The 19,438-nt window shown below is 38.5% G+C and overlaps 1 protein-coding gene across 2 annotated transcripts in view; it reads right to left on the bottom strand.

The window, feature by feature from the left end:
• LOC127455097 (lysine-specific histone demethylase 1A-like) overlaps positions 1–19,438 on the bottom strand; it is a 46,129-nt gene that overhangs the window by 25,951 nt on the left and 740 nt on the right. Inside the window, exons 2-3 of one of the 2 annotated variants that reach the window (XM_051722682.1) lie at positions 11,150–11,434; positions 6,071–6,236 (exon numbers count right to left, since the gene is read on the bottom strand). In XM_051722682.1, the coding sequence (XP_051578642.1) occupies positions 6,071–6,236; positions 11,150–11,413 (430 nt within the window). In that variant the 5' untranslated portion in view covers positions 11,414–11,434. Of the gene's footprint in view, positions 1–6,070; positions 6,241–11,149; positions 11,435–19,438 lie in introns of both variants that reach the window. The other variant, XM_051722681.1, reaches the window with a different exon arrangement.

Here is a 19,438-nt window from a genome sequence, read left to right as displayed (position 1 = left end):
ATCCGATTATATCGTAAGCCCCCCTGCCGAGGCTTGTTGAATATTTTTGCTTTATTGACTTTGCTTTGACATTTTAATACATTTTTTGAAACATGAGAAACTTAAGATATTTCTAAATTCTAACTGCACTTTAAACGAAACAAAAAAAGCAATTAAAATAACTAAGTGATCAGGGTCCGAAATTAACACCTTTGGCCAAGCGCCAAATGCAGGTACATTTTTAATTTGGCTAGTGAATTTCGCAGCGTCATTCGCCACTTTGGTGGGCAATTTTTTCTTTCTATATCGGTTTGTTTCAGGTTGTAAAAAAATTTAACATGTTCCAGTTTTGTCATCAAGGGGGCTCTGTATGCCTGCAGTCAGTAAAGTTGCAGGTGTTTACATAGAACGGCTCTCATTAGCTAGTCCCGCTGCTCACCCAAAGTCTCAGTTAGCAGTAGCGATACAGCGCTCGTGACATTACTCGTGATCGCAAAAATGCTCCATACATAATGTCATTCTGGAAACATTCAGCGCACAAATTAAAATCAAGTTATCTTTATTGTGATTATTAAACCACAAAGACTGAGATATATATATATATATATATATATATACACATACAGGTGCATCTCAATAAATTAGAATGTCGTGGAAAAGTTCATTTATTTCAGTAATTCAACTCAAATTGTGAAACTCGTGTATTAAATAAATTCAATGCACACAGACTGAAGTAGTTTAAGTCTTTGGTTCTTTTAATTGTGATGATTTTGGCTCACATTTAACAAAAACCCGCCAATTCACTATCTCAAAAAATTTGAATATTTTGACATGCCAATCAGCTAATCAACTCAAAACACCTGCAAAGGTTTCCTGAGCCTTCAAAATGGTCTCTCAGTTTGGTTCACTAGGCTACACAATCATGGGGAAGACTGCTGATCTGACAGTTGTCCAGAAGACAATCAGTGACACCCTTCACAAGGAGGGTAAGCCACAAACATTCATTGCCAAAGAAGCTGGCTGTTCACAGAGTGCTGTATCCAAGCACGTTAACAGAAAGTTGAGTGGAAGGAAAAAGTGTGGAAGAAAAAGATGCACAACCAACCGAGAGAACCGCAGCCTTATGAGGATTGTCAAGCAAAATTCAAGAATTTGGGTGAACTTCACAAGGAATGGACTGAGGCTGGGGTCAAGGCATCAAGAGCCACCACACACAGACATGTCAAGGAATTTGGCTACAGTTGTTGTATTCCTCTTGTTAAGCCACTCCTGAACCACAGACAATGTCAGAGGTGTCTTACCTGGGCTAAGGAGAAGAAGAACTGGACTGTTGCCCAGTGTTCCAAAGTCCTCTTTTCGGATGAGAGCAAGTTTTGTATTTCATTTGGAAACCAAGGTCCTAGAGTCTGGAGGAAGGGTGGAGAAGCTCATAGCCCAAGTTGCTTGAAGTCCAGTGTTAAGTTTCCACAGTCTGTGATGATTTGGGGTGCGATGTCATCTGCTGGTGTTGGTCCATTGTGTTTTTTGAAAACCAAAGTCACTGCACCCGTTTACCAAGAAATTTTGGAGCACTTCATGCTTCCTTCTGCTGACCAGCTTTTTAAAGATGCTGATTTCATTTTCCAGCAGGATTTGGCACCTGCCCACACTGCCAAAAGCACCAAAAGTTAGTTAAAGGACCATGGTGTTGGTGTGCTTGACTGGCCAGCAAACTCACCAGACCTGAACCCCATAGAGAATCTATGGGGTATTGTCAAGAGGAAAATGAGAAACAAGAGATCAAAAAATGCAGATGAGCTGAAGGCCACTGTCAAAGAAACCTGGACTTCCATACCACCTCAGCAGTGCCACAAACTGATCACCTCCATGCCACGCCGAATTGAGGCAGTAATTAAAGCAAAAGGAGCCCCTACCAAGTATTGAGTACATATACAGTAAATGAACATACTTTCCAGAAGGCCAACAATTCACTAAAAATGTTTTTTTTATTGGTCTTATGATGTATTCTAATTTTTTGAGATAGTGAATTGGTGGGTTTTTGTTAAATGTGAGCCAAAATCATCACAATTAAAAGAACCAAAGACTTAAACTACTTCAGTCTGTGTGCACTGAATTTATTTAATACACGAGTTTCACAATTTGAGTTGAATTACTGAAATAAATGAACTTTTCCACGACATTCTAATTTATTGAGATGTACCTGTATATATATATATATATATCTCAGTCTTTGTGGTTTAATATTTTTTTATTATATATATATATATATATATATATATATATATATATATATATACACACACACACACACACACACATACATACACATACATACACACACACACACTTTGCATTTGCTGTGTGTTCTTCAAATGTGAGCACTCACGAATTTGTGGAGCCGGTTGTTGTGCTGTTGTGGCTGCTCTTACGAGCTCCTTGGCTCACACTCACATGCTCTGTTTGTAGCAGATTACCGCAAGCAGAACACCAATTCACTTCATCCAGACTACATATTTATTTCATTAAATAGCAGCCGTTTGCAGTTTATTAATCACTTTGAGTCACGTAACGACCAGCTTTTCCGGAGGTGAAAACTTCTGTTAAAACACAGAAACTGAAAGGGCTTTCACTGTAATACTAATACTAATTATAATAATAAATCAATATTAATTGTATATTTAAACATTATCTAACATCTGTGATGCTCTGTTATGCAGCACTTTATTTGAGAAAAATAATACAATATTACACTGCCTGGCCAAAAGAAAAGTCACCGTTTGGATTTAAATAAGCAGATACTTAAGAGCCTATGATTGGATCATTATTGCAGTGATTAATATGTTTCAGCTAGCAACAATTATTTTAACCCTAACTGATGCAGTGTGTAGCTTCTCATTTCTTAAACAACCATGTGGAAAGACGTATCCTGTGGTCGTGAAAAAGATGTTACTGTGTTTCAGAAGGGGCAAATTATTGGCCTGCATCAAGCAAAGAAAACAACTAAGGAGATTGCTGAAATCACTGGAACTGGGTTAAGAACTCTCCAATGGATTATTAAAACCTGGAAGGATAGTGGTGAACCATCAGCTTCGCAGAAGAAATGTGGTCGTAAAAAAATCTTGAATGATCGTGATCGGAGATCACTAAAACATTTGGTGAAGCCACATCATAAAAAAAAAAAATCGACTATGTTTAATAGTGAAAGTAAGAGCATTTCCACATGCACAATGTGACAAGAACTTACATGACTGGGACTAAACAGCTGTGTGACCACAAGAAAGCCACTTGTTATGGAGGCTAATCCGAAAAAATGACTTCAATTTGTTAAGGAGCATAAAGATTGGACTGTGGAGCAATGGAAAAAGGTTATGTGGTCTGATGGGCACGTCAGGGTAAGAAGGGAAGCACATGAAACTATGCACTCGTCATGCATAGTGCCCACTGTACAAGCTTCTGGAAGAAGTGTTATGATCTGGGGTTGATTCAATTGGTCAGGTCTAGGCTCAGCAACTTTATGCGGCAATAAAATGTCAGCTGACTACCTGAATGTACTGAATGACCAGGTTATCCCATCAATGGATTTTTTCTTCCCTGACGGTATGGGCATATTCCAGGATGACAATGCCAAGATTCACCAGGCTCAAATTGTGAAACAGTGATTCAGGGAGCATGAGGAATAATTTTCACACATGAATTGGCCACCACAGAGTCCTGACCTTAACCCTATTGAAAGTCTTTTGAATGTGCTGGAGAAGACTTTACGGAGTGGTTAAGACTCTCCTGTCATCAATACAAGATCTCGACCAAAAATTAATTAACTCTGGAAGGAAATTAATGTTGAGACGTTGCATAAGGTTGTTCAAACAATGGCATAACGAATGCACGCCATAATCAAAGCTGAAGGCAGTCTAAAGAAATATTAGAGTGTGCAACTTATTTTTGGCCAGGCAGCATATGTTGAGAATTAATTGTACTATTTTCATTTTATTAAAGTTTTAATTAATTCATTTATGTAGACATAATTTTGATATTTGATGATAATATTGAAATAAACTGGTGATATGGATTTCAGAAAAAAAATAAAACAAATAAACAGGCATCAGTTTCGGCGAGTACTGAAAAGAAAGTATCGGTACTCGTTCTCCAAAAAATGGTATCGGGTCATCCCTAGTTAGCAGTAAATCTATGAGACGGCTCTCTTCAGAGAATTAACAAGACTTATGAATCAGTTGGAGCTGACTGAATTAATTGACTCACTCCAAATAAACCAAGAACTGTTACTGTGTTGTGTACTTATGAGACTCATGAGAATTACTTACTGTTCGTTCATATGACAACATGTAGTTTAAAATACAAATTTAGATTTGTTGTAATAAGTGAATAATCTGAAAAATAATTCTACATTGACTTATCTGGCAAATAAATATTTCATTAATAATAAACCACTACAATTCAGTTAACAGTTAACTTTTAAACATAATAACCATACTGTTTATTTATCTCTCGTGTCTGTAAAAAGTGTAATTAAACAATATAAATAAATAAAATATATTGGCCAGTAAGAAATCTGACTGGCTGGTAATTTTGAATCATCTAACAACCACCTTGGCTGGTGGGCTAAAAAGTTAATTTCAGACCCTGGAAGTGATTGAAGAATCTTATATAACCACCTTCCCAAGTCCATAAGTTTACCGTCTCCAATGGCCCTATTTGCCATCACGCAAGTATTCGTATACGACAACAGTTGAGAAATTACTAACAGCCTAAAAATTAAGAACTAAAGTCAACATGTAAATGTAAAGATAATAATAATTATAATATAAAAATCGTTACCTCTAGAAAGTTCAAAATATTACAGTTTCATATTAGAAGCCTAATAAATTCCCTTATGTTCCCAAAATAATGCTGCCAAATGTGTGTTCCTATTGAATTTGTGCTTGTATTACGTTTCGTTAATACAGTTAATGCTGCCTAAAGAAAAGAAAATAGAACTAAATTTTAGGTTCAAGGTGAACGTGGTCTTGTGTTATTTTATTATTTAATCACTTTCGTCTTTGTTTCTTTAATACAAAGATATATTTGAACTAACCTGCACAGTTGCATTCACAATGCATGTTAAGCGCGCACTAAAATAAAGCTAACTAAACTTCGAGCACCTCCTGAAATGGTCTTAGGTATTTTGCAGCATTCTTATACACAACACTATTCTTGCAAACAGTTTTCTGATGATTGAAACAGAAGAGTGATAACTCTTTACATGCACGTGTTCCACGAGACACGCTCCCGCTGCACGCCCCTGAACAACCAAACACATCAGAGACGAGCACTGACAGCTTTTCTTTTGTCTGTTCTTAAAAAAATATAATAAAGTGTGTTTCAAGCACGTTTCTGTGTGTTTAACAGCATTTCTTGTCATGTGTTACTCTTACAGGTCACCTACCACTGTTACGGGTAGACGAGCAAACTTAACCACTCATGAAATACTTGCATTTGGACGAGGAGTTTACGAATAAGGAGCTGGATTCAGCCTCATGGTGGATGCAAATTTCACACCCTGGGCTACTGTTTAATATATCTGGCGACGCGTGCTGAGTGACTCCAGTCAGGCTTCCTAAGCAACCAATTGGCCCGGTTGCTAGGGTGGGTAGAGTCACGTTGGGTTAACCTCCTCGTGGTCGCTATAATGTGGTTCTCGTTCTCGGTGGGGCACGTGGCGAGTTGTGCGTGGATGCCACGTGAAGCCTCCACACGTGCTAGGTCTCCGCGGTAACGCGCTCAACAAGCCACGTGATAAGATGCACAGATTGACTGTCTCAGACGCGGAGGCAACTGAGATTCGTCCTCCGCCACCCGGATTGAGGCACTACGCCACCACGAGGACCTAGAGCGCATTGGGAATTGGGCATGCCAAATTGGGTAGAAAAGGGGAGAAAATCCCCCACCCCCATTTTTTTAATAACAATTATATATATCACCCAGCCCTAGTACAAGTATACCTTGAGTTACAGAATATTTTTAGAACTCTTTAGATTTTCTCTACATTCTGTAACATTTTACATCACATTCAAACCAGCTTGTGTTCACTCTGTACCTGATGGTTCCTCAGGCTCGCTGTCGACCTCCTCCTCAACCGGTGGGGCAGGTGGAGGAATCACCTGCTTTCGCTCTTTCTCGGCTTTAGCGTTCCTCTCCTCCTCCGAGTAATACTCATCCTCCGACAGATTTGCAAGACTCTCGTCCATCTCCCTGTACTCCACCTGCAGCAGGAGGCACAATAAAAGCTCCATTAAAACCAAGTTCTACTTCAGCTGTGGTGAAATACAGTTGAAGTCAGAAGTTTACATACACCTTAGCCAATTACATTTAAACTCAGTTTTTCACAATTCCTGATATTTAATCATAGAAAATATTCCCTGACTTAGGTCAGTTAGGATCATTATTTTTTTTAGAATGTGAAATGTCTAGTTGCCGCTTTCATGTATCCCTTTTGCAAATTCCTGATTTCCAACAAATGTTAAAAGGCTGAAATCAATGTTTATATGGAGACCAACTGGTCCTCTGTATCCTCTATGGGCGTGGCTTGGGAGGCACTTAAAGCAGTTCTTAGGGGTTGGATCATACAGTATGCCTCATTCATCAAAAAATCTAAAGCACGGGAACTCGGAGTTGGAAGAGAATATTAAAAGTACCGAGAAAGAACTGAAGCGCCGAATGTTGTCTGATGGCCTCAGAGAATTGACCCGATTGAAATACAGATATAATACTATTTTGTTGCGTAAGGTGGAGTTTTGGTTATTTAGGGCAAGACAGTCATATTTTAAGTCGGGGGCAAAGCAGGGAAGCTTTTGGCTAGATATATAAAGCAGAGAGAGTCTTTTTCTACCATTCCCTCAGTTTAATCTGCTTGTGGTAAAATTTTTACCCCGGCCATTGATATTAATAATGCTTTTAAAGAATTCCATCTTGATCTTTACAGATCCACGTCTTCGTCTACTGATGACGATATTAGAAAGTTTGTGGAATCATTAGATCTCCCTAAACTGATGACTGAGCAAAACAATTCTCTTGATTCTGAGATAAACTTGGAGGAGCTTGACGAGGTAATTAAGGCCCTGGCTACAGGCAAGGCTCCGGGGCCAGATGGCTTTGCCGTTGAATTTTTTTTAGATCTTATGCTACAGAACTGGCTCCACTTTTGTTAGAAGTTTACACAGAATCATTAAAGAATGGGAGGCTTCCGCGAACCATGACACAAGCTCGGATCAGTCTGATTCTTAAAAAAGACAAAGATCCAAGCGAGTGTAAGAGTTACCGTCCAATTTCCCTGATCCAGCTAGACGTTAAAATTATGTCAAACATTTTGGCTAACCAATTAAGTTATGACACCTCTTATTCATACAGATCAGGTGGGGTTCATTCGGGTCCGCAGCTATTCTGATAACATTAGGCGTTTCATCAATATCATGTGGTCAGTGGCGAATGATCAGACTCTGGTCGCTGCCATCTCACTTGATGCTGAAAAGGCATTTGATATGGTAGAATGGGGATATCTTTTTAAGATTTTGGAAATGTACATGTTCGGGGATACTTTTATTGAATGGATTAAGTTACTTTATAAACACCCGGTAGCGGCAGTACAAACAAATGGATTGATTTCAGATTATTTTACTCTGGATAGGGGCACCCGGCAGGGTTGACCTCTTTCCCCATTATTGTTCTTTCTTGACCTGGAAACATTAACAGCAGCGATAAGAAAGGAGGATGATTTTCCAGGGGTGATGGCGGGAGGTGTGGCGCATAAGCTTCTGCTTTACGCAGATGATATTTTATTATTCGTCTCTGACCCTACTAGATCTATGCCTTGCCTCCACAGAATTATTAATTTATTTTAAAAATTCTCGGGATACAGAGTTAATTGGTCTAAATCCGAAGCTTTGGCTCTGACAGCGTACTGCCCGATAACAGCTTTTCAGCCGGGCGCCTTCCAGTGGCCCAAACAGGGCATTAAGTACTTGGGTATTTTATTTCCAGCAAATTTGTGTGATTTAGTTAAGAGTTAATTTTGACCCTTTAATAAAAAGGTTTTCGAGCAATGTGGGCAGGTGGGCTTCATTACATTTATCTATGATTGGGAAGGTTAATGTTATTAAAATGAATTGTATTCCAAAATTCATCTACCTTCTACAATTACTGCCTATAGATGTCCCCCTCTCTTATTTCAAGCAATTTGATAACATAGCGAAGTCCTTCACTTGGAATGGGAAATGTCCCAGACTACATTTCAATAAGTTACATAGGCTGATTGACAAAGGTGGGCTAGGCCTACCCAAGATTTTGTTTTATTATTATGTGTTCAGTCTGACATCTGGCTCATCGGTCGCTTCCACCTGAGAGAGCCCCTCCCTGGTTTTGCATTGAACAGGAAGTTCTTGCCCCTATTTCGCCATTGCAAAGCCTTTCTATCAAACAAATCAGAGAAGTTACACCGTTATCTCGCATTTACCCTCGGTATGGACAAAAGTGTCCAGTGCGTTTAATTCAGACATTTATTTAAATGTTGCCTCGAGCTTATGGCTTAACCCCAAATTATGTATTAATAAGTCACCTTTCTGCTGGTCAGAGTGGATTGTGAGGGGGGTTACTACACTCGGTGACCTATATGAGAGTGGAGGGTTGAGATCCTTTGAAAATATGGTTCAACATTTTAGGATCCCCAAATCTCAGTTTCATAGGTGTTTACAGCTGTGACACTTGCGCTGTACTATTTTTGGGAGTAGCATACACCCCCCTAAAGTGGCAGATACTCTGGGAGTGGTGATTACTGCTTTTGGAAAAGGTCATGAAGCATCTGTGTATTACTCCCTGCTAATTCAGAGTCTGGGGGACGGAGCTTCAACTTCCCTCAAGAGATTATGGGAGAAAGATTTAAACTTGGTATTGGAGGAGGGAGAGTGGGCTAGGATTCTAAAAAATGTAAAGTCTGCATCTAGAGATGCAAGGGTGCCTTATGCAATTCAAGATTTTACATCAATTTTATTTGACCCCCTCTAGACTGTATAGGCTTGGTCTTAAAGACACACCCACTTGCTGGCGATGCCAATCAGAGGATGGAGACATAACCCATGTCTTTTGGGGGAGTGTTAAGATCCAGGAGTTCTGGTTAAAAGTTCAGAGTCTTGTATGTGAAGTATTGGGCACTTGGCTTTCATTTTGCCCCAGACTCTGTATTTTGGGCAATGGGGCGGACATCGACATTGAGAATAGGCACATAAAGAGTTGGGTCCTTACTAGCATCATGATCGCCAGACAGGTTATTTTAAGGGGTTGGAGGTCAGCTGGAGCGCCCTCATTTCATGAGTGGTGCTCAGAAATGGGGAGGGTGGCGGCTTTGAAGAAGGGTTATATAGAAGGCTGGATGTTTGGGGGGGAAGGGTTTAATTGCATATAATTTGATTCCGCATTTTCTGTTATGTTTATTTAATTTGTTGAATGGAATCAATAAAAATTAATAATAAAAAGAATGTGAAATGTCAGAATAATAGTAGAGAGATTATTTCATCACATTCCCAGTGGGTCCAAGTTTACATACAATTTGTTAGTATTTAGTAGCATTGCCTTTAAATTGTTTAACTTGGTTCAAACATTTTGGGTCGCCTTCCACAAGCTTCTCACAATTAGTTGCTGGAATTTTGGCCCATTCCTCCAGACAGAACTGATGTAAGCTTTTTCAGTTCTGCCCACAAATTTTCAGAAAATCGGATTGAGGTCAGGGCTTTGTGATGGTCACTCTAATACCTTGAATTTGTTGTCCTTATGCCATTTTGCCACAACTTGAGGTATGCTTGGGGTCATTGTCCATTTGGAAGACCCATTTGCGACTGAGCTTTAACTTCCTGGCTGATGTCTTCAGATGTTGCTTTAATATATCCACAATTTTCCTTCCTCATGACTCCATCTATTTTGTGAAGTGCACCAGTCCCTCCTGCAGCAAAGCACCCCCACAACATGATGCTGCCATCCCCATGCTTCACGGTTGGGATGGTGTTCTTCGGCTTGCAAGGCTCACCTTTTTTCCTCCAAACATAACAATGGTCATCGTTCCAAATGGTCAAAGATCTCTGTCCCCATGTGCACTTACAAAAGGTAGTCTGGCTTTTTTTATGGCGGTTTTGGGACATTGGCTTCTTCGTTGCTGAGAAGCCTTTCAGGTTATGTCGATATAGGACTTGTTTTCTATGAATATAGATACTTGTCTACCTGTTTCCTCCTGCATCTTCACAAGGTCCTTTGCTGTTGTTCTGGGATTGATTTGCACTTTTCGCACCAAACTACATTCATCTCTAGGAGACAGAATGCATCTCCTTCCTGAGTGGTATGATGGCTGCGTGGTCCTTGCGTACTATTGTTTGTACAGATGAATGTGGTAACTTCAGGCATTTGGAAACTGCCCCAATGATGGAACCAGACTTGTGGAGGTCCACAATTTTTTTTCTGAGGTCTTAGCTGATTTCTTTTGATTTTCCAATGATGTCAAGCAAAGAGGAACTGGGTTTGAATGTAGGCCTTAAAATACATCCACAGGTACACCTCCAATTGACTCCAATTAGTCTATCAGAAGCTAATCGGCTAATTGCCTAAAGGCTTGACATCATTTTTGGGAATTTTCCAAGCTGCTTATCTTAGTGAATGTAAACTTCTGACCCACTGGAATTGTGATAGTCAATTAAAAGTGAAACAATCTGTCTGTAAACAATTGTTGGAAAAATTACTCATGTCTTGCACAAAGTAGATGTCCTAAACGACTTGCCAAAACTATAGTTTGCTAATATGAAATCTGTGGAGTGGTTAAAAAATGAGTTTTAATGACTTCAACCTAAGTGTATGTAAACTTCTGACTTCAACTGTAGGAGCCATTATTCACTACATGGGCAGAATCTCACATCTAATTTTGGACCAAAATGATCTCAGAACAGTTCTCTTAAGTGATTGAGGTTCATGCTAAGGAGTGGCATAATTCTTGTTGACTTTCTTAAAGTAGGTAGACTGGAGGCAACTGTAACACACAAAATTTGATCAATCAACTAAGAGTGATGCCACTCCCTCAGTATATTCTTGCTCTGCCTGATAAAAAGGTGTCTCCCCAACAGGTCAAGCTAATAGAGATGTTTACCTTTGCCCGCTTGCGACGACTGGTCCTACGTCCCTCTGCAGAATCCTGATCAACCCCTCCTGGTCCAGGAGGATGCATGAGAGGAGGTCCGCCTGGTTCTCCGCTCGGGGAGGCTCTCTCTTTCTTTTTCACTTCTACAGAACCTGGACCAGAGGTACCGGCTGCACCAGCCTGGGGGGCAGAGAGGGTTTCGGGGGCACAATCGCCACCGTTACCCCCTGAGGAGGAGGAAGAGCCTGGGTCTGACTTCTTAATGGACAGCATCACAGATGACAGGAGCTTCTCCTGAAATGAGGAAGGGAGAGGAGAGCATATTTAAAACAGATGCCAGAGACACAGACTGAGAGAAAATTATGTTGATCATGTCAAATTAAATGCTGTCCTAGTGTGATCACAGAACAGAGAAAACTAGCCAGTATGAGTCCTCCTGAACCATCATCAGTCTTAACCACATGACAAAAAGATAACCAGCACATATGAAATTGTAATCTGACCAGTGACCACATGTGGCAACATGCTCTCTAACCAAACATATGTGAGCCTTCTGTAAACATTTCCAAGCTTTATAATTATTATAAGCATGTTTTACTTCATTAAATATACATATTCCTTAATTGGCACTCTTTCCACACATGGAATTTGCAGTTTGTTTTTTACTAGAGCTGTCAGAATTAACGCATTTACACATGCGATTAATTTAAAAAGCTTAACACGTTTATTTTTCTTAATCGCGATTAACGCATTTACCGTTAATACAACATAAACACATGTTGGGCAGGGCGGAACCTTTGTCATTTGTCCGCCCAGAGTCATTGCACTGACACACACACCACAAACACACACACACACACACACACACACACACACACCAGAGCCCTTATACGAAGGTGAGCCTACAAGCTTAGCATAAAATAGCATAACGTGGCCGTTATGATCTCTCTCCTTTCCTTTGATAGAGCCGCGGACGTCATTATCTCAATAAATAATTAATCTCTGCACATATACACACAACAGCGCTTATGTGATAAAAAGATGGAGAAAGGATCTCTTAATGCCATTTTAGCATTAAGCTTGTCGAGTCTTAACTATCACGAAAACGCAGAGACACGTTTTGTCTGCAGGTGCTCAAAGCGTTCAAAGCGCCGCTGATCCGATGCAAATCATGAACACAGCTTCATGATTGCAGTGTCAAATTTCAGCATTTTCAAAATCTGCAATTAATCACGATTAACTACAAAAAATTATGTGATTAATCGCGATTAAAAATTTAATCGACTGACAGCACTAGTTTTTACCAAAGTCATAAATGGCCTGTTTTCTATCACAGGGCATCAAAAGAGGTTTATTCTCACTCTTGTGCAATTGCTCCCAACAACAGGGATGGATGAAGGCCAGATTTTCGGCTATGAGCTGAGAGATGTGTGCAAATTATGTATATTTACGCTGATTGTACACCAGCGCTACTCAACATGCGGCCCTCGAGCAACCTTTTGTGGCCCACATTGTGATATAATCATCAGAATTATATTTATCAGCAGCCTAAGAAATCTGTATAAATTGTGAGGTGTGCATTTTCATGAGGATTTACACTAGTTCTCTACATTGCTGAATTGCATTAGAGAGGGATTTCAACTGCAAGAGGATGTTACAAATAAAAAAAATTAAATCAACAAATAATACCTGAGCATGGCTGATGTTATGAGAGTGGCGGTTGGTCTGCGTGCGCATTCATACGCCGTACATGTACGCTCACGCACGGTCTGTCAATAAAACATGCTCGCTCACAATCTCACTTGAGAGTTAGCTATTCAACACGCTGCGAATCTGTCCAGTTTCTTGAATAGCTCAGACATTTGTACTCATCTTGACAACAGTATTTATAGGAAAAAACTGTTTATCCTGCAGTGACGGCATTGAAATGCCTTCACGCAAATGCTTTTTAGTGATCTACTTCAGCGCAAAATGCTAAAGGGGGTGAACAAATATTTATGACTTATTACTGGAGGACTTTTGGTGCTAATTTTGGATATCTCTCTCGTTTTTGAACACATCTCTGGAATATGTGATGTTGAACACTCATGGTGTTTGTTAGCTGACAATCAGTGACAACAGAACTGATCTATATTAGAAACCCCTTATGTTTAAAATAATTACTAAGAGGGATAGTTGACCCAAAAATTAAAATTTTCATCATTTCCTCACCCTCATGCCATCCCAGATGTGTATGACTTTCCTACTTCTGCAGAACACAAATTAAGATTTTTAGAAGAATATCTCAGCTCTGTATGTCCATACAATGCAAGTGAATGGTGGCCAGAACTTTGACGCTCCAAAAAAGCACATAAGGGCAGCATAAAATAAATCCATAAGACTCCAGTGGTTTAATCCATGTCTTCAAAAGTAATATGATAGGTGTGGGTGAGAAACAGATCAATATTTAAGCCCTTTTTTTATTATAAATCTCCACTTTCACATTCACATCTGTAAATCACATGTGGCACGTTTAGTTTCACTTTCACATCTGAAAGTGAACGTGGAGATTTGTAGTAAAAAAGCCAAGGACATAAATATTGATCTGTCTCTCATCCACAGTGCTGAGATACTTTTTCTAAATAATCATCATTTGTCTTCAGCAGAAGAAAGAGTTATACACATCTGGGATGGCATGAGCATGAGAAAATGATGAGAGAATTTTCATTATTAGGTGAACTATCCCATTAACTAACATTCTTACTATAAAAATGTTTCCTTTTAAATTTTATATATATATATATATATATATATATATATATATATATATATATATACACAGGTGCATCTCAATAAATTAGAATGTCGTGGAAAAGTTCATTTATTTCAGTAATTCAGCTCAAATTGTGAAACTCGTGTATTAAATAAATTCAGTGCACACAGACTGAAGTAGTTTAAGTCTTTGGTTCTTTTAATTGTGATGATTTTGGCTCACATTTAACAAAAACCCGCCAATTCACTATCTCAAAAAATTAGAATACATCATAAGACCAATAAAAAAAACATTTTTAGTGAATTGTTGGACTTCTGGAAAGTATGTTCATTTACTGTATATGTACTCAATACTTGGTAGGGGCTGCTTTTGCTTTAATTACTGCCTCAATTTGGCGTGGCATGGAGGTGATCAGTTTGTGGCACTGCCGAGGTGGTATGGAAGCCCAGGTTTCTTTGACAGTGGCCTTCAGCTCATCTGCATTTTTTGGTCTCTTGTTTCTCATTTTCCTCTTGACAATACCCCATAGATTCTCTATGGGGTTCAGGTCTGGTGAGTTTGCTGGCCAGTTAAGCACACCAACACCATGGTCATTTAACCAACTTTTGGTGCTTTTGGCAGTGTGGGCAGGTGCCAAATCCTGCTGGAAAATGAAATCAGCATCTTTAAAAAGCTGGTCAGCAGAAGGAAGCATGAAGTGCTCCAAAATTTCTTGGTAAACGGGTGCAGTGACTTTGGTTTTCAAAAAACACAATGGACCAACACCAGCAGATGACATCGCACCCCAAATCATCACTGACTGTGGAAACTTAACACTGGACTTCAAGCAACTTGGGCTATGAGCTTCTCCACCCTTCCTCCAGACTCTAGGACCTTGGTTTCCAAATGAAATACAAAACTTGCTCTCATCTGAAAAGAGGACTTTGGACCACTGGGCAACAGTCCAGTTCTTCTTCTCCTTAGTCCAGGTAAGACGCCTCTGACGTTGTCTGTGGTTCAGGAGTGGCTTAACAAGAGGAATACGACAACTGTAGCCAAATTCCTTGACACGTCTGTGTGTGGTGGCTCTTGATGCCTTGACCCCAGCCTCTGTCCATTCCTTGTGAAGTTCACCCAAATTCTTGAATCGATTTTGCTTGACAATCCTCATAAGGCTGCGGTTCTCTTGGTTGGTTGTGCATCTTTTTCTTCCACACGTTTTCCTTCCACTCAACTTTCTGTTAACATGCTTGGATACAGCACTCTGTGAACAGCCAGCTTCTTTGGCAATGAATGTTTGTGGCTTACCCTCCTTGTGAAGGGTGTCAATGATTGTCTTCTGGACAACTGTCAGATCAGCAGTCTTCCCCATGATTGTGTAGCCTAGTGAACCAAACTGAGAGACCATTTTGAAGGCTCAGGAAACCTTTGCAGGTGTTTTGAGTTGATTAGCTGATTGGCATCTCACCATATTCTAATTTTTTGAGATAGTGAATTGGTGGGTTTTTGTTAAATGTGAGCCAAAATCATCACAATTAAAAGAACCAAAGACTTAAACTACTTCAGTCTGTGTGCACTGAATTTATTTAATACACGAGTTTCACAATTTGAGTTGAATTACTGAAATAAATGAACTTTTCCATGACATTAATTTATTGAGATGCACCTGTATATATATATATATATATATATATATATATATATATATATATATATATATATATATATATATATATATATATATATACACACTGCTACAGTGTACGGTATTACCCAGTTTTACCGGGTAAAATGGGGAAACATTATGAATGGAACTTCCAATATCAATACAATAGCCTAACAAATAATTTGTGACCCATGATAAATTAACCTAAATAACGCACTGAAAGCCAGATGTTCATTACAAACGTATCAAATTGACAGAAGACGTTTAATTGCAGGTAGCGAATATAATGTGCATGGTGGGTAACTGTAAGACATCTTGGATTCGGAATGACAAAAGAAATGCTGTTAGACAGACAGACACATGCTTGAAGAAACACACTTTATTATATTTTTAAGAACAGATGACAGAAAAGCAGTCTATGCGCATGTCTGACATGCTGTTTGCTCGGAGGCATGCAGTCTCATGGAACACATGCATGTAAAAGATTCTCACTCTTTCTTTGTTTCAGTCTTCTGATTTTTTTTGTTGCAAGAATAGTATCGTCTTTGAGAATCTGCAAATGACCTCAGACCATCTCACCTCAGGAGGTGCTTTGAGTTCCGTTCGATTTATTTTCACACTGCAGTTTGTTGTGAGCGCAACTCTGCAGGGTCACTTTATATATATTGCCTATACATCTGTGATTAAATCATAAAATAATCCAAAAACACATTCATCTCGAACCATGATTTATATTTCAGTGTTTATTATCATTATAATTATTATGTTTACATTTATAATTGTTTTTAGATCTTAATTTGTATTAGTAATTTTCCGCCTGTTGTCATAGACGGATACTTGCATGAAGGCAAATGCAATATTTATGGTTATATGATTTTTTTTTAATTATTATTATTTGACCACTTTATTTTAACTGCGTTTTCATTTAGTTTGAATGCAATTTGAATTTAGAAATGTCTTTGGTTTAAGTTTTTCATTTTTTAAATAAATGAATTTAACTTTCAATGCAAAATCACTAAAGCAAGAATATTCACTGATCCCTCAGCCGGGGAGTTGATAATGGAATTAAATATCGTAAAACAAATTTTTTTTTAATACAAATATCATGAACATATTTCTTGCATATCACCCAGGCCTAGGAGGGAACAAAACAAATTAATTTACACACATTCAAAGTCTTTACCCTTCTGAAGCAGCTAAACTGGGTCCTGGGATGAAAGGTAATAAAACACCAACATTGAACCCGCAACAACCCACAATAAAGTGATGCATTTGCCCGGACAACGAAATACTCAACCGGTAGCCCATGATGGAGATAATGCACAGATGAAATTGGTTTGTTGCCAGAGAGATGTTGCCCTTCACAACTGTTGTAAAGCCATCTTTCAAAAAGTTGAACATCACACATTTTAATTGCACTTAATTTTTTTCAGTTTCATTTGAATTTTGTGTTCAAATAAATAAAGTTCAAGTTTGAAATCAATAATGAAATCGAATACGTCGCTTACTGTGGGTTGTTGCAGATTTAATGTTGGTGTTTTATTACCCTTTATCCCAAAACCCAATTTAGCTGCTTCAGAAGGGTAATGACTATGAATGTGTGTACATAATTTTGTTCCCTCCTAGGACTGAGCGATATGCAAGAATTATGTTCACGGCATTTTTATTAAATATATATATATATATATATATTACAATATCCAATTACATCGTCAACTCCCTGGCTGAGGGATCAGTGAATATTCTTGCTTTAGTGATTTTACATTGAAAATTGCATTAATTTATTTAAAAAATGAAAAACTTAAACCAAAGACATTTCTAAATTCAAATTGCACTTCAAACGAAATGAAAAGGCAATTAAAATTATGAAGTGGTCAAAAAAATAAAAACATATAGAACCACCTTTCCATTTACCGTCATGCAAGTATCCGTCTATGACAATAGGTGGAAAATTACTAATACAAATAAAGATCTAAAAACAATTATAAATGTAAACATAATTATAATGATGATAATAAAAACTTAAATATAAATCATGGTTCGACGTGAATGTGTTTTTGTATATGTAACAGGTAAAAGATGGGCAAGGAGGCGGGAACCAGCAGAACAGTCAACATAACTTTAATTACATAAGTGAACTTAAAGAGCCCATATTATGTTAATTTACAGGTTCATAATTTTATTTTGGGGTCTACTAGAATAGGTCTACAGGCTTTAACGTTCAAAAAACAAATTTTTCTCATACTGTACATTTCTTTTCCCCTTTCTTCTTCCTCTGGCTCAAATGCTCTGATTTACCACCTGTCTCTTTAAAGCCCTCCTTTCCGAAAAGCCATGTCGGCTCTGATTGGTCAGCTTGCCTAGTCTGTTGTGATTGGTCAACCGTGTAGAGCGTGTCGGAAATGCAACGGCCCTTACCATAACTGAGTTTCAGGGGCTTCCTGAGCAGCTGTAAACACTACTGTAACTATAGTAACAGTGGCGTCAGTTTTTGCCGTACCAGCTCTAGCCCGAGTCTGATAATGAATGAAATAATGAAAGTTTGGAAGAACAAACTGATCGACCCGAACCACCTTCGCAAGCACGACTTGAGCAGGACGTTTCACAGTTAAGTTTTAATTTTGTAGCTTTCTTACAAGTACACTGTTGATTATTGTGAACCTAACAAAGCTTCAAGTAAAAGACATGTAGTGCATCTAAGTTAGTCATCTTTTGCTGGAATGGGTGTAGCCTAACTTTTTTCAGCAGAGATATGAACGGAAAACAGAGGCTGACTCCCAGTAGGACATTACCGGGTGTATTAGAGAGTTATTGAGCAAGTTAGCCGTGTACTACTGTGGACTGCACACATAAAACCCATCTCACACTTGATCACTATTCATGATGGTAAGAACGACAAACAATCTGCATAATTATACACAATTGTAAGTAAAAGTGGGGTTACTACTTTTGCAATATCAAGAGTAACAATTTAGACCTCAATGACAAGCATAAGCTATTGTATGTCAGTCATAAACATAATTACTGTAAAATACTGTTCATTTTTGTTATTTGTTATGCTTATATTACATCTGTTCATTTCTCAAAATGCATGAATAAAGTAGGCTTTTCACCAGATTTCTACTAGCCCCAGCTCTGTAACTTGTGGAATCTCAAACTCAAAATTGCTACTATAGAGGACTTATTTCTGTGAAAATGTCAGGTTCCTATCTGGTCCCCCACCAGAGATATTCAACCCGAAAGTGAGGGGAATTAAAAAAAAAAAAATTGTTTTTTAAAAATGGCACTTTCTGGCCCTGTAAGTCTCAAACTTAAAATGTTCTGCATGCACATTATACTTACCTAGGTACCCCCTAAAAAAATTAAGACTTCCCTTCCCATTATAAACTGACCCTAAAAGTGGAACTTTGAGCAATCTTGAGCATTACATTAGGACTTAAGTCTAAGTAACAAGAATGTGCAAAATGTTTATACATGTACATGTACCTTGTAATGTACTCTAGAGGTCAGTTTTTGTTCCAAAGAGCTCAGACTATACTGAGCCGAGATATTGAGGTTTCTGTAAACCTCTGTATAACCAAAATTTGTTGTGTGCCATGACGCAAAGATGGCCGTCGTGGTTAAACCAAGTAATATAAAAAACTGGTGGTTTTGCAATACCAATACTTAGAGGTAATCACTCAAAAAAATGTGGGGGAAAATAAAAAAATGGAAGCAAACAACTTTACAATTATTGGACCACTTGAGATGGACTGACGCTTCTTCAAGCGCGTGTCTGTGTGTCTAACAGCATTTCTTGTGTCATTCCGAATCCGAGACGTCTTACAGTTACCCACCATGCACATTATATTTGCTACCTGCAAATTAACGTCTTCTGTCAATTTGATCCGTTTGTAACGAA

This window comes from Myxocyprinus asiaticus, chromosome 17, assembly GCF_019703515.2.
Source record: "Myxocyprinus asiaticus isolate MX2 ecotype Aquarium Trade chromosome 17, UBuf_Myxa_2, whole genome shotgun sequence".
NCBI classification, from domain to species: Eukaryota; Metazoa; Chordata; class Actinopteri; order Cypriniformes; family Catostomidae; genus Myxocyprinus; species Myxocyprinus asiaticus.
This window is presented reverse-complemented; position numbering and strand designations above follow the sequence as displayed.